Here is a 20477-nt window from a genome sequence, read left to right as displayed (position 1 = left end):
CTGGGGGCTATCAAAGGCACATTTCCATGCCTTCTCACCATCCCCAAAGCTGACTTCCTGTATGGGATGAACTAGATGCAGTTGTCTACACAACCACCACTAAGGGGTAGGTACCTTTTGTCAAGTAGGAGCACATGGAGAAAGATGCAGCCACACCAGGCACCTCCCGCCAGAGACCACGCTGTACAGAACCAATTGCTTTAATACCAACACAAGACTATGATGTGCAGCTTGTTCCAGTTTGATCAGGGAAGGGTGTAGCAGAATCTCCATTCTGATCAGTCTAGAGCAACACTGGCTTCCAAGAAAGCTAGAAGCACAAAGTACCGGGAGAGAAATGCCGCCCCCCTTTCTGGAAACAGAGAGGTTTTGCTTCTTTGTAGCAGGAGAGCTTTGTGCAAGGGCTGTCTCACCTGAGGTTTAACATTCACGGCCTCTACTGCGTTTTCATTCAGCCACTTTGCATCAACTTCCACATCAAAATGTCCAATATTACACACTATGGCATCATCCTTCATCTGCTCAAAGTGCCTGAAAAAAGTTATATCAAAAATTAATGCACAAAACCTTTTCTTCAGCACAAGACACTCTAGTCCATAGCTCTGTTCAAGGAGAAGTGAGAAGTGCCTAGCTCACTGATCACATTTGGTTCTCAAAAGATGTGTGGGTCTGGTAATCTTCCAAGCATGTGAAGTCTACTAGAAAAAAACTCAAGCTTCTACGGAAGGACATTTCCCAAGGATATAAAAAGGTTATTGGAGAGAAAATATTTTCCCACTAAGGCAAAACAAAACTACTTTGTTTAATTGGTCAAGATCAAAATACCTGCAGTTATTCTTTCCTACACAGAATTGCTGGAAACTTCAGGGTCATCAAGAAAACAGTTTTACATCTCTAGAGACTAATGGCCTTATCTCCTCCCACTTAATCTGATCTTCCACTACAACGTGTACAATCATAATGGCAAAGATAAGAATGAGTTTATGTAGAGTGGAGGGGCTATAAATTGATATCTAAGTGATAACAAAAAACTGCAAGGCAGTTTGAGGCTAGTTTCAAGTCTGCTGATGTGTACTCAGATGGAATCACTTTCAACCTTGACCATTCGACCTTTACCTACCTCCTTCTGTTCACATTTATCCATCCTAACACAGAATTTAGCCCTGATGCTCTCATACTCCAGAATTCTATCCCTCTACACCTTTTGTTTCTCCATGGTTACACACTGTAAGACAGGTACAGTTGCAATGTGGCAACATCCAACAGAAGTGAAATACCAAAGCCCTGATTTCTCGCTAAACTGATGCTAAATTCTGATGTCCAGAAAGGACACTGTATGCCAGCCCACACCATACTGCTGACAAGTTATGACTATTTTTAAAAAAAAAAAATCTCTAACTGCAGAGGTATGCTTTCACTAAAGCAAGTGGCTAGACCATACCTGCCCTGAACAATATCAGTGCAGCCAGTGGTGGTAACAAAGATGTTGCCTTCTTTGCAGGCCTCCTCCATGGTTGTAACTTCATAACCTGAAAAGAGAAAAAGCTATTCCTCTACCCAACCACCAGCACTTATCAAAAAATGGGCTACAATATTACAAGTAGAAAAGTACAGAGAAAGAATGAGTAAGAAAATTCTGTGCCAACACCTGACCCATGGAGGATGCAAGGTAGTGGGCATACTTGTCTTACTAATACCAACGTAGCAAAAAAACATCTATCCCTCACCTGTTTCCAATCTGTAGATCTATACATTCAATGTCTTATGTCCATAGGTGTAGCATCTGGCACAACACAGGGGGTCAGGTTTGCACAGGGAAGTGCACCCACGACACCTGCAGGTTCTAGCCAGGTATGAATAGAAATGGGATAAACGTACTAAGAAGCAGAGTTACATGTGGCACCCACAGAATGAGCAGCACAGCTTCCATAGCATGCTGTCAGCAGAGCTGGAAAGGCAGAGAGCATGGCATTGCTCTCCAAAAACATCTACTAAAGGCAAGGCCTGGTGTTTTACTGTGGAGATATTCTAGTGAAGTCCTAACCCACACTGGAGGTTAGAGTTGCACAACTTAAAGATAATGAACCCATTTAAAACCAGGCTTACAGTGTTATGAAATGGGGGCCTTACCCCACTATGGTCCCTATATCCATGACTCCAAACACATCTTCAAGGCCTGTACTAATAAACTTCCCTAACTGTGAGGAAAGTATTCCTGCAGTTAAACTGGAGTCAGCTCTACCTTAATAGGGAGAGGGCTGAAACCCACTGAAACTTTCTTGGCCAACTATCATTTATTGCTCTACACTGACATGCAGAGACCCCCATCAGATGCATGTTTCTGCATCTCCTTCAGTTCTCACCTTCCATGGCTGCCTGCAGCGCATTGATGGGATCGATTTCAGTGATGATGACCCTGGCTCCAAAGCTCCGCAGGGCCTGAGCGCAGCCTTTGCCCACATCACCGTAACCTGCCACGACTGCTACTTTTCCAGCAATCATGACATCTGTAGCACGTTTGATGCCATCAATGAGAGACTCTCTGCAACCATAAAGGTTATCAAACTTGCTCTGAGGAAGAAAAAGAAGCAGTTTCAGAACAGAAGGAAGTCACTCAAGTAAAAATTCCTTAGAGAAACAAAATGAATTTACATGCAAGTACTACAAACCAGGAGGCTGACAGCTAAATACTTTAGCCACAGTGAGGGATGAGAAGAGGATCACCTGGTTGGATGTTTTTATTTTTCTAGTTTCAATCCATATAGTTATATCAGACACAGGCTTCAGCGCTCCCCTGGTGAGAAGCATTTCATAAATACATTTGTCTACTGACTAAGGCTTGAATTTATCAAATAAAAGCAAACGATTGTGTACAGAGGTAGGTCTGAGTTCCTTAGCCAAATATTCACCAGTTCTCTGCTGCTGTTTATCAGACAATGAACCGAACCAAGTGCCACAGGTAGGCAAACACACCAGCAGAATATCTGGCCAATTGACTAACACATTCTTATCTTTGCAAGACACACGCACCCTGCAGAAGCAGCAAGTTGTTCACATCAGTAAGAAGTTGGTTCCTGCAGCCCAGGAAGATTGGAATTGCATCTTCCCCAGGAGCGGTTACACTAACACTGCCAGACCTCGCCACTGCTCAGGTATAGAGAAATCCAGCAAGTAGCCATTCACAATACTGGTCACTGCAACCAAGAACCCCTGGATTTCATCTCCTAATGCCCCATTGTGCAACATCCTCCTACTGTAACATAAACATGAACTTAAAAGCCAGACCTCCAGGTCAAAATTCCCCTGCCAAGTCAGATGTCAAGCAGTACTCTGCTTGACCATATTCCTAAACTCAGAAACATACATTGCTATAATGCTCTTTCTCCTTGGGCCCTTTGTTTTGACCAGCAGGATTTGCTGTATAAACAGACTTTAGCATCTGAAGAGTTACAGAAACCCATAATTTTTTAAAAATCTGGCTACTGAAGTTGGGTTATGTTTCCCAGGGCAGGGGTATACAGAACTCACCATGCATGGCACAATTCTGGTCTCAAAGCCTGCTCCATGCTTTCTACAGCCTTAGCTCACCAATTATTCTTGCTTTCACTTCGCACAGGTAGCACTCTGCTCTAAGCAATCTTAAGACTGCATACCTAGATGTGACTAGGGGCACTGACCTTTTCATATGGGACCTACCTTGCAGCTATGGCTGGTGCCACCTAGCACATGTAAGATGCTACAGTTTGGTTTTCAGGCTACAGCTTACAGCTATAAAATTTTTATAATTAAAAAATGCAAAGTCCATGTATAAGAGCATTGCAGTTATGACTCCAATGCATTATCTGAGCAAGTTACAAGGTATAGTAGCATATCACTCCCAGCCTCAGAAGCTGGCCAAAGACTAATGTGTAATAAGTTATACTTCAGATCAAGAAGTTCCTGACTCAGTGCCTGTAAGTTTTATCACAGGCACATTTGCCATTAATATTTCAGAAAAATTCTATTACCAATCCTTCAAATTCCAAGGCTAGCACCAGTTGGTTACCCTCTTTTCTAGTCCACCAGCAGATTTTCCTTGCAGTATAAGCCTTCTTATGGCAGAAAACAGCATGGTCAGATTTGATTCCTCATCACCAAATCCCTCAGCTGGGAAACCAACCCCAAAGCCTTCCAGGCACCTGTGCATTCCCATGCAGGCAGGGTAGCAGGGCGCTGATACAGACATCCATCCCACCCAAAAATACATTTGAGTGGCAAGAGGGAATAACAGAACTAGATGCTGCCTGCCTCCTCTCTCCAAATAGTAGTATAGGAACCTCGCACCAACTGAATATCAAAATGGGAGAGCAGAATTTGTCAGCTCAGTTGCATGTCTTCCTGGAGATCTGCAACTGGGGTTAGTACAAATCTTTCATTATATAAATACCAAACAGTAATAGAAAATAAGCACTTGTTTGGCACTAGAATAAAGCTAACTCAATCCAAATCCACCCAAAAGGCTTTTTTACAAACATCTGAATTTCTAAGTTTGCTAAACAGTATTAATAATTATTACACAGGAGGCACAAATTTAGGTGAACAAGATGCAGAGAAACAAGCTTCCTCCAAGATCAATTGGATTCCAGCTCACTAGCTATGAAATAAAAATGTCACGTACATTTTTGTGAGTAGAAAGGAGATACTCTTCAGAGAGCAAACTGGAGAGGAAGCAGGCCAAACAGTGAGAATTGCCATGCCCAACAGAATAATGTTAGTACGTTAACTTGAAATAGATTTAGCAACTAGATTTAAAAAACATCTAGATGCATAAACTTTAAGTATGCCTGAAATTCCCACTATAATTCATCTGCGTCCAAAAAGCACCAGCACCCTTTAAACACCATTCCCCCTCATCCCTCAGTTCATCAGGATTTGTCTTGGGAAGCAGTAATACAGCTAGGGAAGGAATATTTATTCCTCCTGCCCTATCCTTAGCAACTGTTGCTCAGAGATCCCTTGTGAGATCAGCCAACCTTTACCGGCCACAGGCTCACGTAGGTCACTTTTCCAGCTGCTATCTGCCACCAACCTGCAGGCTTTAAGCGGCTCAGAGTGAAGACATGGCCCTTGCCACAGGAACTGACTGTATCCCAGGAGCCATGATTTCCAGAAGTGTTTTCGCATTATTAAAATGCAGAAGAATGCATGCCCCTACATACAAAAAAGCCCTTGATATTCTGAAAACAGGGTATTTACAAATGGTATGCCCCATTAGAGACATCATGGGCTCACTTCAAGGATACGGTGAAAAGCTGTTCAGTACCAGGTCAAGAATAGCTCAGCAAGAGGAGAAATACTTGCATGGGAATTACAACATCCCAACACCAAACTAGTCAAACAGCTGAACACAGAAGAAGGGCTCTAGCTGCATTACCTTTGTGACAGAGTCATTAACATTGATAGCTGGCACTTTGAGGGTCCCATTGGCCTTCATCTTGTACAGGTTGTGAACTCCAGTGGTTGTCTCTTCCGAAATACCTCTAATTCCTGTGGGGAGAGTAAAAGGATTCACCTTAGTCGGAGTTAACACTGCTGCAGACCAACACATCCAGGTGCTGGGAGCATCCTACAGAGGCCTAAGTTAAACAAACCCTCTGCAGGAAGCAGGGAAGAGATGACAACCTTCATTTGCATCCTCAAACAGTAGTTTGAAAGTTCAAACCGGTTTCTTCCCCTACAGACAATTAAAAGAGCAGGACAAAATATTATTTGGATAAATGGAAGGGACCAGCTTTAGACCAGGGAATCAGGAAAGACCCTACTCTAATCCGTTTTCTCACAAAATGATCAAAAACCTCTTCTGCAAAAAGGACAAGATTTTCACCTCAGTGATGCTTCTACAGCCTAGCTCATTCTTGCAAGGTGGCCTGAAAGGAGATGGTACCTAGACAACCACACTTAAATCTAAAGCACTTGAATCAAATGAATAAAGTAAAAAAATCAAGCACACAGTTCACCACTCCCAATCCTGCTGTTGTAATCAACTTCAGCTCTGATTAAACAGCCAACACCCCCCTAAATCTGGATACTAGCTACAGGAAGCTTCAGTTTCATGGGTATTACTAGCACAACAAACAACATTATTTCAGAAACATGCTTGTTTGAGAACTGTCCAGGAGGGCAATCAGACTAGATCTGAAACTAAACTATCCAGTCTTGCTGAATCTCCACTGTAGAGGATATGGTTATTATGTTCACTCTTTAAGGACTGGAGGCATACTGCAAGACAGTTATTTTGTTGAAGTATGAACTACTGGGGGGAAAATAGAGGAATTCTGCTAAATCATACTGAAACCACCAACGTGAGCAACATCTCTGTATAGAGATCCACACGGCACTTGGAGCTAATTCAGATTCCTAAGAGAAAACAGGAAAATGATGAATACCAAGTTCGCGTACTCCAGAGATTTAGGCAGAGAAGATATTGCCCCTCCAGGTGAGTGACCTCTCATGTTGATCTTACAGAAGAAAATTGAAAGGATGCTTATAAGCAAAATAATTTTAGTAGTTTTCATAGAAAAATTCTAAGAGATAAACAATGTTCATAAATTGTTCTGTTCAGGCCCTTTTACTGATGAAGCAGATGACAGCCCAGGTTAACCACTGCAAACGCACATGAAAAGACAGAAATATCGCTCCTTTTCATGTAATTTTTCTTAATTCTTCTGCCTCACTGTATATACATATAATCACTCCCAATTCCTACATATATTTTTTTAATCCACACCACCCATAGCCCTCCTAGCATTACAAAGAGGTGAGCACTAGCCTTCCTATTTCACAAATAGTAAAAGCAGAGTGGCCAAAGAACTAGCCCAAGATCACAAGCCAGCAGCAACAGCAGGACTCAACCACAGCCCACGCACCTCCTCCATAGCCAGTATTACTTTAGGGATGGGCAATTGAGAACCAACAACAATAACGCCCAGCAAAATCCCCAAAATTATTTATTTAGCCTGCTAATTTTGGGTATCAAAGAGAAGTGACTAAGTGTCACTACCTCCCCAGCCACCAAGACCTATGATGAGTTTATAGGACAGGATGATAACTGGGGAATCACCTCTCTGATCAGCACACAATAGTCATCACTCTTGTTGGCTCCCTAGCAGGTACCTGCACCCTCCAGGCACCCAGGGGTGCTGAGCCTCCTGGTACAGCTCCCTAGCAGGCTACAGCAGCACAGCTCCTGGGAGAAGGCAGGCAGGTGCTTTGCCCCAACCCTTTGGGTTTCATCTGCTCAGCAGGAACAAGAGCCACAGCAACAGCCACCAGGAGCCCAGGGGCTCAGGTCACCACCCCAGCAAGGAGGGGGGGCCAAAACGGAGGAAAAGGGAATCCCAAATTTGTACCAGAGCTCAATTAAGAAAGAATAAAGCTTGTTAAAGTCATCTTCAAAGTTCACAGCTTAAACCCTTGCAGGTGCAGCCTGCATCTGTGAGACACAGGCCCCCAGCCAAAAGTTCTCTCTTCCCACCCAGGGGGACCACCGGCAGTCCCCCCACCTCTGCAGCACAACACCGTCCCCTAGCAGGCTCCCCCAGAACCTCCACGCCCAGGACCCCCCAGTCACACTCCACGCATGGAGATGCTAATACAACCCCCCCACCTCAACTCCTCTAGTCAGGTTAGCTGCACACAGACACCGATTCTGGTTCAAACCCATCCCTACTGCATAAAATTACACCTGCAAACTGACCTAAGCCTATCTGAGCTACACGAGAACATGGGCATGCAGTTACTGAGGGCTCTGGGTGAGGTCTGTGGTAAGGCAGGCCTTGGTAACTACACTCCCCACACGGCTAACTGCAGAGAGAACAAGTTCAGGCTTTAGCATATTTAGGGCTTGCTTGGAGGGAACAGGACCGTTTAAAGAACATTGTCTGGTGCACAGTGAAATACAGCATCTGTATTAAGTCTCCCAAAAGTATCAATTTTCCAGTGCAAATGCATAGATCAAGTACAACCATCCTCTTGTGAAGGAGATCTGTGGGAGGTCATGGCAGAAACCTCCAGTTCAAACCTCTCTCTTCTGGTCTATCTAGCAACTGAGATACACTCATCCTTCAAAACCTCTCCAGGCTGACATTTTTAAGCTTAGCAGATTGTCTTTGAAAATCACACTAAGCAAGCCTCACAGCATGTAGACCAGCAGCTTCCCTTCCCTGAAGGCCACCTGCCTGCTGCCCCCAGGTGACATTTATAGCTGGTCTAAACTACTTTGCAACTCTGCTAAAAGAAGTGCTGCCTACACCACTAAATTTCAATGCCTCAGTGAATTAAGTGACTGGAGAACAGTGAAGGGCCTACAGCAAGGAAAAGTTTGAATTCAATTGAAAAAGCCTTGCTAAACAGTCAGACCTGCTCTGTTCCCGTTTTTCTTACCTGATCAATGAACAAGCCTGCATCAATAGCGCACAAGTGATCCAGTCTTCTCCATCCTTTCTCAACAGTTGCCTTCTGCATAGATGCCAGAGACCTCCCTTGCATGAGTTCAGATGACTTTCTCCTTTGCTTTCCCCCTCCTACCTTTATTTATCTTTGTTTTAAGGGCATTTAGTTTAGTGTAATAAGCCAATAGGACAAAGGCCATTCTGCCTTCTAACAGCAGTTGCTGTTAGTGAGATGGGAAGCTTGTTGAGCATTTCCACACAGCTACTTATCAGACCTAGTTGAAGTAGACTTGAATGAGCTCTACTTTCAACTGTTAGGTGCACAACAGGACTGAAGTAACTTCTATTTAAATTCAAAGCAGCTGAAGCATGGAAGACAGACCATTCACTTTGAAGTTAGCCCAGAAAACTTGCCCGGCCTTTAAATGGCTAATGATGCTTTCAGATGCTGCATGCCAAAATGTCTCCTGCACTCACAATCTGGTCTTTCCACACACCGTGCATGCTCTGCTAACGTTACTCTTGTCCTACCTCTTCCCCAGAGAGGTCAAGTATCACCACAAGTCCTTAGGATATATTAGCCTCTATCTTCAAGATAGAAAAAAAATGGATGCTACACAGCTTCATTTAAGCAGACTTTGCAGCAAAGGGCTAAGTGCAGAGCTCAATTAAATGAGATCAAGACTTTACTGGACATTTTGCTGTTTCGAAGAAGCAATGGACTAGAAGGTAGAACAGATTTTTTCTGTCACCCTCCACAGAGATCAGCCTTACTTAGTTTACCGCACTACTGGAAGTGGGCTTTTCAACTATGGTCAGTGCAGATAGCACACACATTTTAGCAAGGGAAATGTTGACAGGTATGGCATCCTGCCTAGACTTTTTAAAAACCCCAGTGGAAGAGCCATTCCTATGAATTTCAGAAACAACTCCAGGCAGTAGGGATTTTTTTTTTTATCAATGGCAGACTAGATATGTCACTTCCACACCAGGAGCCCAAGACAAGTAAGAGGGAGCAAAGGGCTGGAGGTGAGAAAGCAGCAGACAGCAGGAGGCCTGGAAGTGTGAAAGGAGCTCAGCACAAGAAGTCCCGGGAACAGCGATACCCACCAAGGTGCTGCATGTGCATGGAAAGGAAACAACCCTGCAAAACAGAGTATGATCATGGAAAAATGTATTTTTTGGCCTCCGACAATGCCAGGAAAAGAGGAAGGCATGATCAATTGTGGTATTCCTTAGCATCAAATGAAATGAAAGCAAGAGGTCATGAACATCAACAGAGGTAGTAATCTGGGAAGCAAGAGACCTTTGGCAGAAAAGAGGGGTTCCCAGCATGGCTAAGCAGACACCAATGAAAACGTCTCATTACAGTTTAAATAACAAGATGTTGACTGTTAGATTATTATTGACATCATGTTGAAGATGAAGGAGAAAGCGAGGCCTGTCACACAAGTTTCCTCTTTCTTGTCCCCCTACCCACATGAGCACGTGGATGGGGAATAGACCCAGCCTGCTCCCTTAACACAGCCCTACCCATGGCCTGTCACCCTTCAGATTTTTTCCCCATAACTTCCTCTTAAAGCAGTGCAAGAGTCAGAGGAGCTGATCCAACAGGCTTCTATACCAACCTCACTTCTACTGACCAAGAATTAATTAGCATCAGTACACCCCACACACCAGTTTTTTTTCCACCCCATTATTACGTTCCAATTTTCTTCACATCCCAGATCAAACATACCCTTCATACCCTGCAGCAGCACAGATTATGGACACTGGCAGAGCTAAGGAGAATCTGTCATACTTGCCAGGCACAGAGCAGCCTGCTATTGCAGTTCATGCCAAATTCCCTTCAGCTAAATCTTTTTGCATGTGCTAGCACCACCACACTGATCTGTTTTAAGTTTTACTAACTTACACTGGAGGTAATAAGTCAAAGCAAGAGTCCCAACCCTGACTCCATCAGCATCTTGGCTGACAAACTGGATGAGTTAATGTTTTGTGGTTTATATAAGGTAGAAAACTGTTCCCTTTCCAATAAATTTTCAGGTTGTCATGACTTCATCTGGGGATACACTAAGAGGATGTGGAAGAAAAAGCATTAGTGTTAAAAATATTAATTGCAAACAGACATTAAGCAGTTTAAAACACAGCCCATTTCCAGGAAGCTTTTGGCAAGTCAGTAGTACCACTGGTCATTCACAGGCAACGGGCACTGTGAAGGATGGCCAGAAGGACAGGTCAGTCTCGTTTATATACTACAGAGCAGAGATGGAAACAGCTCCTGCAGGTAAGATATTCTGGTGTTGGACTGTAAGCAATTTTCATAGACTCATTCATAGCCTGTTTGCACATGCCCGTCCCTCTTCCCCCCCCCCCTTTTAAAAAAGCAGGTAATTCCCATTGAAACAGACCGACAAACAGCCTCCCAAGCACAACTGTGCCTGGCAAAACAAAATACAAGTCACCTTTCAAGAGCTGTGGGTATTTGGTATGAACTAGGTTGGTAAGATCTCCACCATCATCCAGAATCATGTTGAGGGGCTGCCCATCCTTGAAGTACAGGGTCTGCTCAATGCACCACAAATACTCCTCGTCGGTCTCCCCCTTCCAGGCAAACACTACACAGGAACAACACACACAATTAGCCGGTTTCTTACTCAGCATGTAGTAAAGCAGCCAAAGGAAGATTTTCAGCAGTTCTCAGCAGCAGAGCCAAAAGACAGATGATTATCTGTGCCTGCAGGCCAGAAAAGTTATTTGCATTGGAAAAACGATCTCAGAATTAACAGAAGTGAAATAATTTTGCTTTTTGTTCCAGGCCATGACCTTGGTCAAAATTTTGAGACTTCACTGCTGCTCTTATTCTTCTTTCACATTAAGAGGGAGAAGGCAAACCAAAGCAGACTTACATCCACAACACCCCAGTTGCTCCCCTAATACACCTTACATTACCAGGAATTAGAAATAGGCACTGGATATGTTGATATAGACAAATGAACACACAACTACAGCATTTTCTAGCAGAGCAGAAAGGAGTGACTGATTTCAGCATGAGCTAAACACCAGAATACAAACTCTTCAGCAACTTCAAGTTTAAATTCTAGTCTCTAGCACAGCACTGAAATCCAAGCTGCTGTGCCTTGTCCGCTCTTACTAGGGCATATTTCTGTGCCAGTACATCTACCACCAGCAACCTGCTGCAACCACTAGCATGTTGTATCCAGAAGTATTTTTGCCTTTCCAGGCATTTGTACTGGCTTCATGCTATACTTCAGCCTCAGTGGCACTCAGCCATTTAAACATATTAGATACACAGTTTACATGCCCCAACATTTGGCTAAATTGTCATGCTTTCACCATTTATACAGACAACTAATAACTTGAGGCACAAAGAGCCAATCGTGCAATTGCCCCTTCTGAAGAAACATGCATCAGTATCTTATACCGTATCCAAAGGATCAGCATTCCTCCAAGGTCTTGTATATTCGGTACGTGAAGCACAGTTTTAACAAAAAGAGCAACTTCCACAAAACAAGGATACTAAAGGCTGAGGTCAAGAACTTAGGCACTAACGTTCTACCTATAAACTGCTCTTCAGATGACTTTTGGGTGTTGAGAACAGTGAGGAAGGCAATATCCTAACATCAGATCTAGAGAGTCCCACCTGGTCTTTTGACATCACATGCCAGAGACAGGCAGAGGTGGTGCCTGCAGCTAGTAATGCCAAAGGAGCTGATGAAAGGACCACTGTCTTCTGTTACCTTAGAACAGATAACAGCTGGGGAAAGACTTGTGGCACTAGCTAATTACAACAGAAATGAAAAAACACCTCCCAAAGCAAGGAACCAGGCTGCCAGAAATCAGGTTTAGCCTCTGCCAACATCCGGCTCGGCCACGCAGTTCCAAGCACAAAGCCTCGAAGACTGTGTGTCCATAAGCCGAGTAACACAGCAGACAGTTTAATGTGTTCATAATGATCTGCAAGGAATTGCTTTTTATTGGAAGGCAGCAGCAACAGAACAGCAGCATCCTGATAAACCACTTCAGGGATATTAGAGAGCAACACAGTTGGCCTAGCTCTAGCCTTAAAGTTTCTTGAGCCTTGACCTTGTCATTCTAACAGAGCACACTGCAGTTTACATCCCTTCCTTGAGCCCTATATAGCACCAAGCTCACTGGAAAGCAAACATCCACCTACACACACCTACACACCAATCCATTTAATTATCCAGGCCATTCAATCATCTTAACGACCAGGCTTGAAGCTGGTAACATACAGGCAGGCTCTTTCATAGCCTGACAGCAGCCATTGTCAGGAATGTTATGCAGAGTTTGATGCCGCGTAGCTTGAATCAAATGTCCTGTTTTGTAACAATCAGTGCTTTTGATGGGCTATTTCTATCCAGAAGCTTGTTCAGAAGAGCTTGATTTGCAGAGATTGATTTAGCTAAAACAGGCAGTAGACCCGACTCAGAGCCAAATTACAACATGCAAAACTTACCAGGGATACCGGCTTTTGCAATAGCAGCTGCAGCATGGTCCTGAGTGGAGAAAATATTGCAGCTTGACCATTGTACCTGGAAAACAACCCAAGTTTTGTTTGCTGAACAAAGTTCTGTGATATCAGGCACTCTGTTCCAGACACAGGAGTTAAAAAGGGAGCAAGACCAGAAAGGCATAGTAGTGCAGATTCCTGCCTTTCTCAGTAGCTCTGCAAAGTTAGGGTGAAAACTAGGCCAGGGAAAATAATGTCACTTTGGGAGAGAATGTAATGGAGCGTTAGCTGTGCCAGGTATTCAGCCATCTCCTTATTCATAAGAGCTTCTGCCAGACAGCCAGAGCATAAGTTCAGCTATAAGGTCTTCAGCAAGTGCACAGTAGGGTGGGTTTAGAAAGTTTTGGTCAAAGTTCAGATTTTCAGAACAGCCACATAACGAGCGTCCACTACGGGATATGGACATGCAGCAACGCACCTGCTGGCACAGAGAAGAGTCAGAAATTCAGCTGAAACACTACACTTGATCAACAGGCATTCTCCAAGATTATGCTCAAACTCCCACTCTGTGCTCCAGTCATGGAAGCTCTTCCAGCTGAGCTAAGCTTTTTCCACACAGATTTCATAACTAGGCTCAGGCACCTAGAAAAGCAACAGCATGTTGCTGAGTTGCATTGAAAAGTATCTGCATACCTACTTGCAGCTCCCCAGCAGGCACAGAAACCACATCCCAGAGCCACACACAAGTCCTCACTCTGCTCCCTAGAGGGCTGACTGGCAGGTATTCGCATGCTTATTTGTAACAGACCTCGAGAGGGGGCAATAAGGCATAATCCTTCATGCCTTTTTTTCAGAATTGTTAATAACAATTGATATTCTTGATAACGCCTGTTATCAAGACTTGACACTTCAAAGTAAGGGCTGCAGTAGGGAGCACCTCATCTGAGCCTACACAACCAACACTTGGCAGTGAAAACACACCTGGAAGGAGCACAGAAAAATAAATTAATGACCTTAAGCACTGTACCACCTCACCTGGGTTTTTTTAAGCTCCCTCCACATCAGTACAGATGACATCAGGAGATGTCACAAAATTCGAAGTATACAGAATAGCTATATATTGCTTACACTTCAAATAAGACATAGGACACTTCAGCTCTGCATCCTCAGATCTGTAACACCAGTTCATGATAATGGCATAGACCCTAGAATAACTGGCATACCTGATGGGTTCAAAGCCTAATATTTATATCACTGGTTATGAAGATGATGCATTTTTATTACATTTTAGACCTTAGGCTCTGAGGCACAGACTATTTATTCTATCTTTGTTAACCTAGCCAAGGAAAGGGATACCAAGATTACTATGCTGCAGTGAGCAGCAGAGGATGTATCCTCATTATGTAGGGTATGGTTTCATCAGAGTTTCACTCCTCCACCCTGGACACCAAAGTTCTGGCAGAACAGATGAACCAGGGCTGAATCCAAACTCAAGTCAAAGTCTAAACTAACATGCAGGTATCAGGACAAGGAAGGAGCTAACAAAACAGCACACATCTTAAAGGCAGAGCCATAACTTATGTTTAGAGGAACCAAATCTCTGCAGACACCTCCCTGAATGACATGGATGAATCCCATACAACACTGATTCGGGGTTGTGCTCAGACTAAAGCAGCTTGGCAATGTTTAAGCAAGCACACAGCTGCTGCCAAGGCCAGCCACACTGGGATACTGCAACTAATAGTAGCAGCAAGCAGCTTCCCAAATTTCAGTGGCTACTGCTTTCTTTTAAATCCTATGGAGGGACAAGAGTTTCATACACAGAGTAGCTGGAATAAAACCAGGACTGTACCTCCACATCAAAGCTCTCCTTCGGCACTGTACCATTTGCAACCACAGAACAGCTCTGAACAGGCTGAAGAACACCACCACAACAGCATGTACCTTGCCCAGGCTGACCTAGCACACTGTCTAGACCTACCCCTTCCACTTCTTGAGAAAATGCCTTAGCTGCTACAGAGCAAGCTTCCCCCCACCCCAGTGCCTTTTCATCAGCATGACACTGCTCAACTCTTTTAACCATTCCCAGGGAGGAATCCCATATAGGGCACCTCTGGGTAGCCTGAGTTCAAGGCAGCTAAACTTCAGGAAAAAGGCATTTCAGATTACATGTGTACTTATCATAATCCATCATCAAGTTCCAGTCAGCTCCCAGCTCAGCACACAAGCTATGTGGATTGTGCTCACATGCCTGGCTCTCCTCATGCCCTGGACAGTGAACACTCAGCCATGATGTTTAGAGTTCATTCAGCAAGCCAGGCAGAGGACACAATGCAGTAAATGGCTTTTAAGTATCTCAGTCTCTAATATGAACCAAGGTAACTGGTCCATCATCAACACAACAAATTCAAAATTACTGAAATCGCCAGCCTTGATCCTTGAATGACACTGCCTCCCTGTTGTCTTCCTGCACAGCTCAAGGACCAGCATGAGAAAGCTTCACTAGTTTTTGCTGACTTTATCAGGGCAGTGTGGTTCTTAACACAGGTTAATCTGTGCTGGAGGCAGCCACTAGAGCTTCAGCATTACCAGCAACAGCACTGCATGCCCAAGCACAACATAATTGCGTGGGAGCAGCTTATAGCACCACTGCTCAAGGTGCTGCACACACAGCTGGCGGAGCTGCTGAAGCCAGCAACCCAGCCCAAAATGGGCATTCAGGAAGATGCAGCTTGTCCAGAGGGAAGACATACCACATCCGAGGTGCATGCAGTACAGGTGACAAGCTTTTTGCTTAAGGAGAGAAGACATAATCCATCCACCTGGAGTTTGCAGCACACTCTCTTCCAAGAAGGACAGACATTTGCCAGGATCCCCTAAGGTAGTTATATAAGCAGCAGCAGCGCCCCAGGCAGAGCATTACCTAAGAGCACACTGAAAGAGAAGCGCAGAGACACTTTACCTCAGCTCCCAGCTCTATAAGGGTCTCTATGAGAACTGCCGTTTGCACAGTCATATGAAGGCAACCAGCAATACGGGCACCCTTCAGAGGCTTTGATGCAGCATACATCTCCCGCATCTTCATCAGACCTGGCATCTCATTCTCCGCAATCTCAATGGCCTTGCGACCCCAGTCTGCAAGGCTGATGTCAGCTGCAAGAGAAGGAAGGCAGGTGTCAGAGTTTAAATAGCTGAGACCTTGGTATCTGCTCACACACTTGTGGATAGGCATTGGCTGCAACAGCTGAACTGAAGACCCAGCAACAGCTGGGAGAGAGTTGGGGGAAAACCAGACCCTATTCCAGTTACACCCTGCTTTTTTGCTATGGTACACAGGCTTTCAAACAAGTTTAAACCAAACCTAACAGCCCCTCTGAAAAAAAGTATGCTCCTGTACGAGCATATTAACTATGATCTAGTGTGCAGACATCCTGATGCCCACTAATTCAGTAAGGCTCAGCCTCAAGCAGTCCTCACAGATACTGCCCAAGGGTATGACACTTTCTACAGAGATTTATTTCCAGAGTATTAAGACTTGCATGTGGGGGAGGATGTCTGTATGGCAATAGCTTCCCCACATGAGAGCACACATAGCATGCTCCCCGCCAAGTGCACCAGGAGCTGAGCCCAGCCTGGACCCCCCCGAAGAGCTAAGCTGCAAGGGTTGCTACCCACTTGGATCCACAAAGATTATTTTCAAGGCACTGTAACTACCTTCATTACAAGTCTACTTCTGCCTTTGTAAAAAGGATCTATAGTACAAAAGCTCAGCAAAAAAAATGAACAAAAGAGACTTCTGACAGGCCAGCTTGGGGTAGAAAATACTGCACTCACCATGTATGTCTGACTCCAGCCTTAAAAAGGGTCTAACAGCTAATGCCTAGGTGCACCACTTTGCAGCATCAGCCAACACCAAGAGTCCTTCTTACTCAGTTCTTACAGAGCAGGTTTCAGAAGCTTACTATTTCACTTAAGAACATGGTCAGATACTTTTTGTTCACCCACCCAGTGAATACAGGCAGTTTAAAGCATGCAGCAACACGGGGCCCTGAGTCAGACTGCAGCATTTAATACAGACAAGCTAATTGCATTTTTCTTCCAAATGAAGCCTAGGGGCCGCAGAAGTTATTGCCTGGGCTTTATCTGGCTGGTGCGCAGCCTTTGCACCAAGGGGGAGTGAAGAGAGCCCAGGCCATAGAAGGACCATAGAAACAACTATATAGGCAAGGGGGCCTTGAATCTTACCCCTCATAAGGGCTCAGCAGTTTTACCAGGGCTGCTTAAAAGTATATACTGTAGTATTTTAGGTTCATAGGCTCCAAGGCAAATTATTTATGAATCTGAGCTTTATAGACCAGTACTCTTCTATTTGAACTTAGCCTTCAAAGAACACATAACTCTATAAAAATTAAGAGGTTTTTTGTGGAATTTCAGGTTTATAAAAATACCGCCAAAATCTTTAGGGAAACGAGTAACACAGGTCCCACGTTTAAACGTACTCCCACATTCGGGGGGAAAGCCTGCCCGGGCGGTGCGGGCGGGGGGACGTCTGGGCCAGCCGGCCCCGGCCGCGCCATGGGCCGCGGGGCGGGAAAGCGGCAAAACCGTGGGTGGAAGCCCCACTCGTGCCGCGCTGCGGCAAGCGAGAGCGGCTTCAGAGAGCTGGTGCAGCCCCCCGAAAGGCCTCTTCCTCCCTCCCCGCGGGTACTGCAGCAGCGCGGGTGCAAAGGCGCCCAGCCCCACGGCGCGGTGGGGGGGGGGTTGCGGGGTTGGCCTCCCCGCCTGCCCCGCTGCCCGCCCCCGCGGCGGCACGGCGAACAGGCAGTTGCCATCTTCCCGCCGCACCGGGGCCGCGGGGCTCCCCGGCACGGCCCCGCACCGCGCCGGGCCCGCCGCACCGCGCTCCCCCCCCAGCCGCTGGGGAGCCGCCAGAGCCCCGCGGGGCCGGGCCAGGCCGGGCCCGGGGCTCGCACTCACCCACTTTGTACGGCAGCCTGTCCGACATGCTGGCGAGGTGGGAGCCGCGAGAGGAGGAGGAGGCCGCGGTAGCGGCCCCGAGCGCGCTTTAAGTAGAGGCGGTGCCGCCGCCGGCGTGGGGCGGGGCGGGGCCGGGCCGGGCCTTTACGGGCGCGAGGTGGGGTCCGGCCGCCTGCCTGCTCCCCCCACCGGGCTGTGGGGCTGGGCTGGTGGCGGACCCGCCTCTCCCGTGGGGCGAGAGATGGTCCCGGAGTGCCTCCGGTGCCTGGGCGGTCCCCATGGACTGCGCCCCCGTCCCTCCCAAGGCCTCCCCTGCCCTGGGACCAGAGGCAGCCCCAGACCCGCGCCAGGGCAGGCTCTGGGCCCGCTGGTACTGGGAGCGGCCCTGCCGGCCCCGGGACAGGCCCTGGTCCCCAGTACCAGGTGTCGCCGCGGAGCCACTGTGGGCGCTGGGCAGGCAGCAGGGCCCGGGCCACTCTAGGGAGCTTCCCCAAACCACCCCCTGAGTTTGTTCGTGTAAGCAGCTACCCTGGGGCGTAGGGACCGTTCGCTGCAGCTGGGCCGAAGGCAGGGCGCAACTTGGCCAGTCAGGCCTGCGAGGCAGAGCGGCGCGCTGGTGAGGAGGCACGCAGGCAGAGCCGAGGCGAGTTGCTCTGCATGCCCGGACCTTGGCCTTGGCCGTGGCCTGTTTCCAGCCTTCAGCCGGTTTGCCAGGTGCAGGGCAGGAACGGTGCGGGAAGGCCTGCCAGACCCTGCCCCCGGCCACAGCCAATGCCTGTTGCAGGCGCCGGAGGCAGAGACCTGCTTCAGCCTTGTCTGGGGGTCACGCACATGCTCACTCCTGTTCTAACACCTGAAATACGTTTTCCATAAGCCTCATGCATGACCTGGGGTGTACTTTGCAACCCGGGTGTTATACACCTTTTATCTGTGAAATATTTAAAAGTGAAGATTTCCTCACACTTACCCATAAATTCTCACTGAATTATTTTGCAAAGTTTGAAAAAACTCTCAGTGCAAAGTTAACTCTGACACCCCAACTCACAATGCTCCCGTATTTAGGGGAATACGAGCATACACCTGTAAATACCCTGGGGTTCAGTATTTGTTATCTGAGCAGTAGCTGATCTTCAGTGATGGTCCTACAATGAACAGTCCGCATAGAAAGACAGAAGTCCCAGTGGGAAACCTGTAGCCCTACAGCCAGTACACGTGCAAGTGGTAGTGTTTGTGGCTGATATTCGGAGTGCTGCAGGCACACCAGCACACCTGATACCATACCAAGCAGTTCTGTAAATCAAAAGGTGCCCAAAGGAGTAGCACGTCCGTTCCCCTGGGACAGGTTCATCTAAGTCAGTCCTGCTTTTGCTGGTTTACATCACCAACAACCTTTTTGCCACAGTTCAAATGCTCTGGCTCACAGCAGCAGGACAGGAGTTTGGTCTCTGGCAGCTCCCCATCTACTCGTCTGAGACACCAAGGTTGTATCGCCAGCGGACTGCAGTTTCTGTATGCTCCTGCATGCCTGCCTCTGGCGACAGCCCTATGTTACACTGTGTGACTTCAGGGCAACAAAACGCTCCAAATGTGCCTTGCGTTTGGTGTCAGCCTGCAGCCTCCCGAGCAAACCTGATCATCAGTTTGTCAATTACAGTCAATATCTTAATGCACTAACCCACAGCAACCCCTATGCATAAAACGTCCTTCCTAAATTAATGAGCAAGGCCAGAACAAAGACATCATTTCTTATAACTCCCACTGATTTCAGCTCAAGGCATACTTCCCTGTGAAGGCCTAAAGGGACCAGCACCTGCCTACCGCTAATCCAAGGAGTGGGTGGCAGGAGCTGACAGTATTTATTAAATGAGGACAGATCAGCTCCACCTAGCGTGAAGGTCCTCCAATGCTTGTCAAAATACTCTCAGTTGTTTATAACTGCATAAGAAGTGCTTAAAGACAAGTCATGCTAGCAGCATGGTTTGCCCTGACCCTCTGATTTAGGAGAATAATACCTCACAGCACTGTATTATACTACATCTTAGTGTATAAGTAGCCAGTGCCTTGAACTACTCATATACACCCTGGTCCTTTCACTGTTGCTGTCACTGGTGGATTTGGGACACCAGATGGCACAAGATAGGCACGAAATGGAGAGAATAGGATGTAGTGAAGAAGAAGGAACAGGAAAAAGAACAGAGTAGTACAAAAAAACCACTACCTAACAGAGTACATGAACCAATAACAGGATGTTATTCAAGTTATACGTCCTGTGACCGTTTTATTTACGTAGTAGTTCAGGTAGGGAAGTTCTGGGTTGTAAATTTAAATATCTCACAGTCACAGAAAAGCTGTGAACCTCAGGGAAAAAAACACTTTTTAAAAAATGATAATATGACGTTTCTGCAGGGCTACATTTAATAAAAGATTGGGCTTACTGGTGTGGCTAGGAAATACCATAGATTTCAAAACCAGGATAAAACACCAGTTGAGCTTCTGTATGATATAGGTGATACTTCACACAGGTACTCCATATAAAGACAGCTAGGTGCCTGACTGGGTCAATGTATATATTATAT

The 20477-nt window shown here is 46.2% G+C and overlaps 1 protein-coding gene across 1 annotated transcript in view; it reads right to left on the bottom strand.

Annotated features, from left to right (window-relative positions):
* AHCY (adenosylhomocysteinase) overlaps positions 1 to 18093 on the bottom strand; it is a 28579-nt gene extending 10486 nt beyond the window's left edge. The window contains exons 1-8 of the mRNA XM_075109092.1: positions 17902 to 18093; positions 15887 to 16077; positions 12931 to 13006; positions 10895 to 11047; positions 5414 to 5526; positions 2364 to 2571; positions 1442 to 1529; positions 414 to 531 (exon numbers count right to left, since the gene is read on the bottom strand). Of these exons, the coding sequence (XP_074965193.1) occupies positions 414 to 531; positions 1442 to 1529; positions 2364 to 2571; positions 5414 to 5526; positions 10895 to 11047; positions 12931 to 13006; positions 15887 to 16077; positions 17902 to 17929 (975 nt within the window). The 5' untranslated portion in view covers positions 17930 to 18093. The remainder of the gene's footprint in view (positions 1 to 413; positions 532 to 1441; positions 1530 to 2363; positions 2572 to 5413; positions 5527 to 10894; positions 11048 to 12930; positions 13007 to 15886; positions 16078 to 17901) is intronic.
* Between the last annotated feature and the right edge of the window lie 2384 nt (positions 18094 to 20477).

The sequence above is a fragment of the Phalacrocorax aristotelis genome, chromosome 13, assembly GCF_949628215.1.
Source record: "Phalacrocorax aristotelis chromosome 13, bGulAri2.1, whole genome shotgun sequence".
Taxonomy (NCBI): Eukaryota; Metazoa; Chordata; class Aves; order Suliformes; family Phalacrocoracidae; genus Phalacrocorax; species Phalacrocorax aristotelis.
Note: the sequence above shows the minus strand (reverse complement) of the source record. Positions and strands in the feature narration are given on the sequence as shown.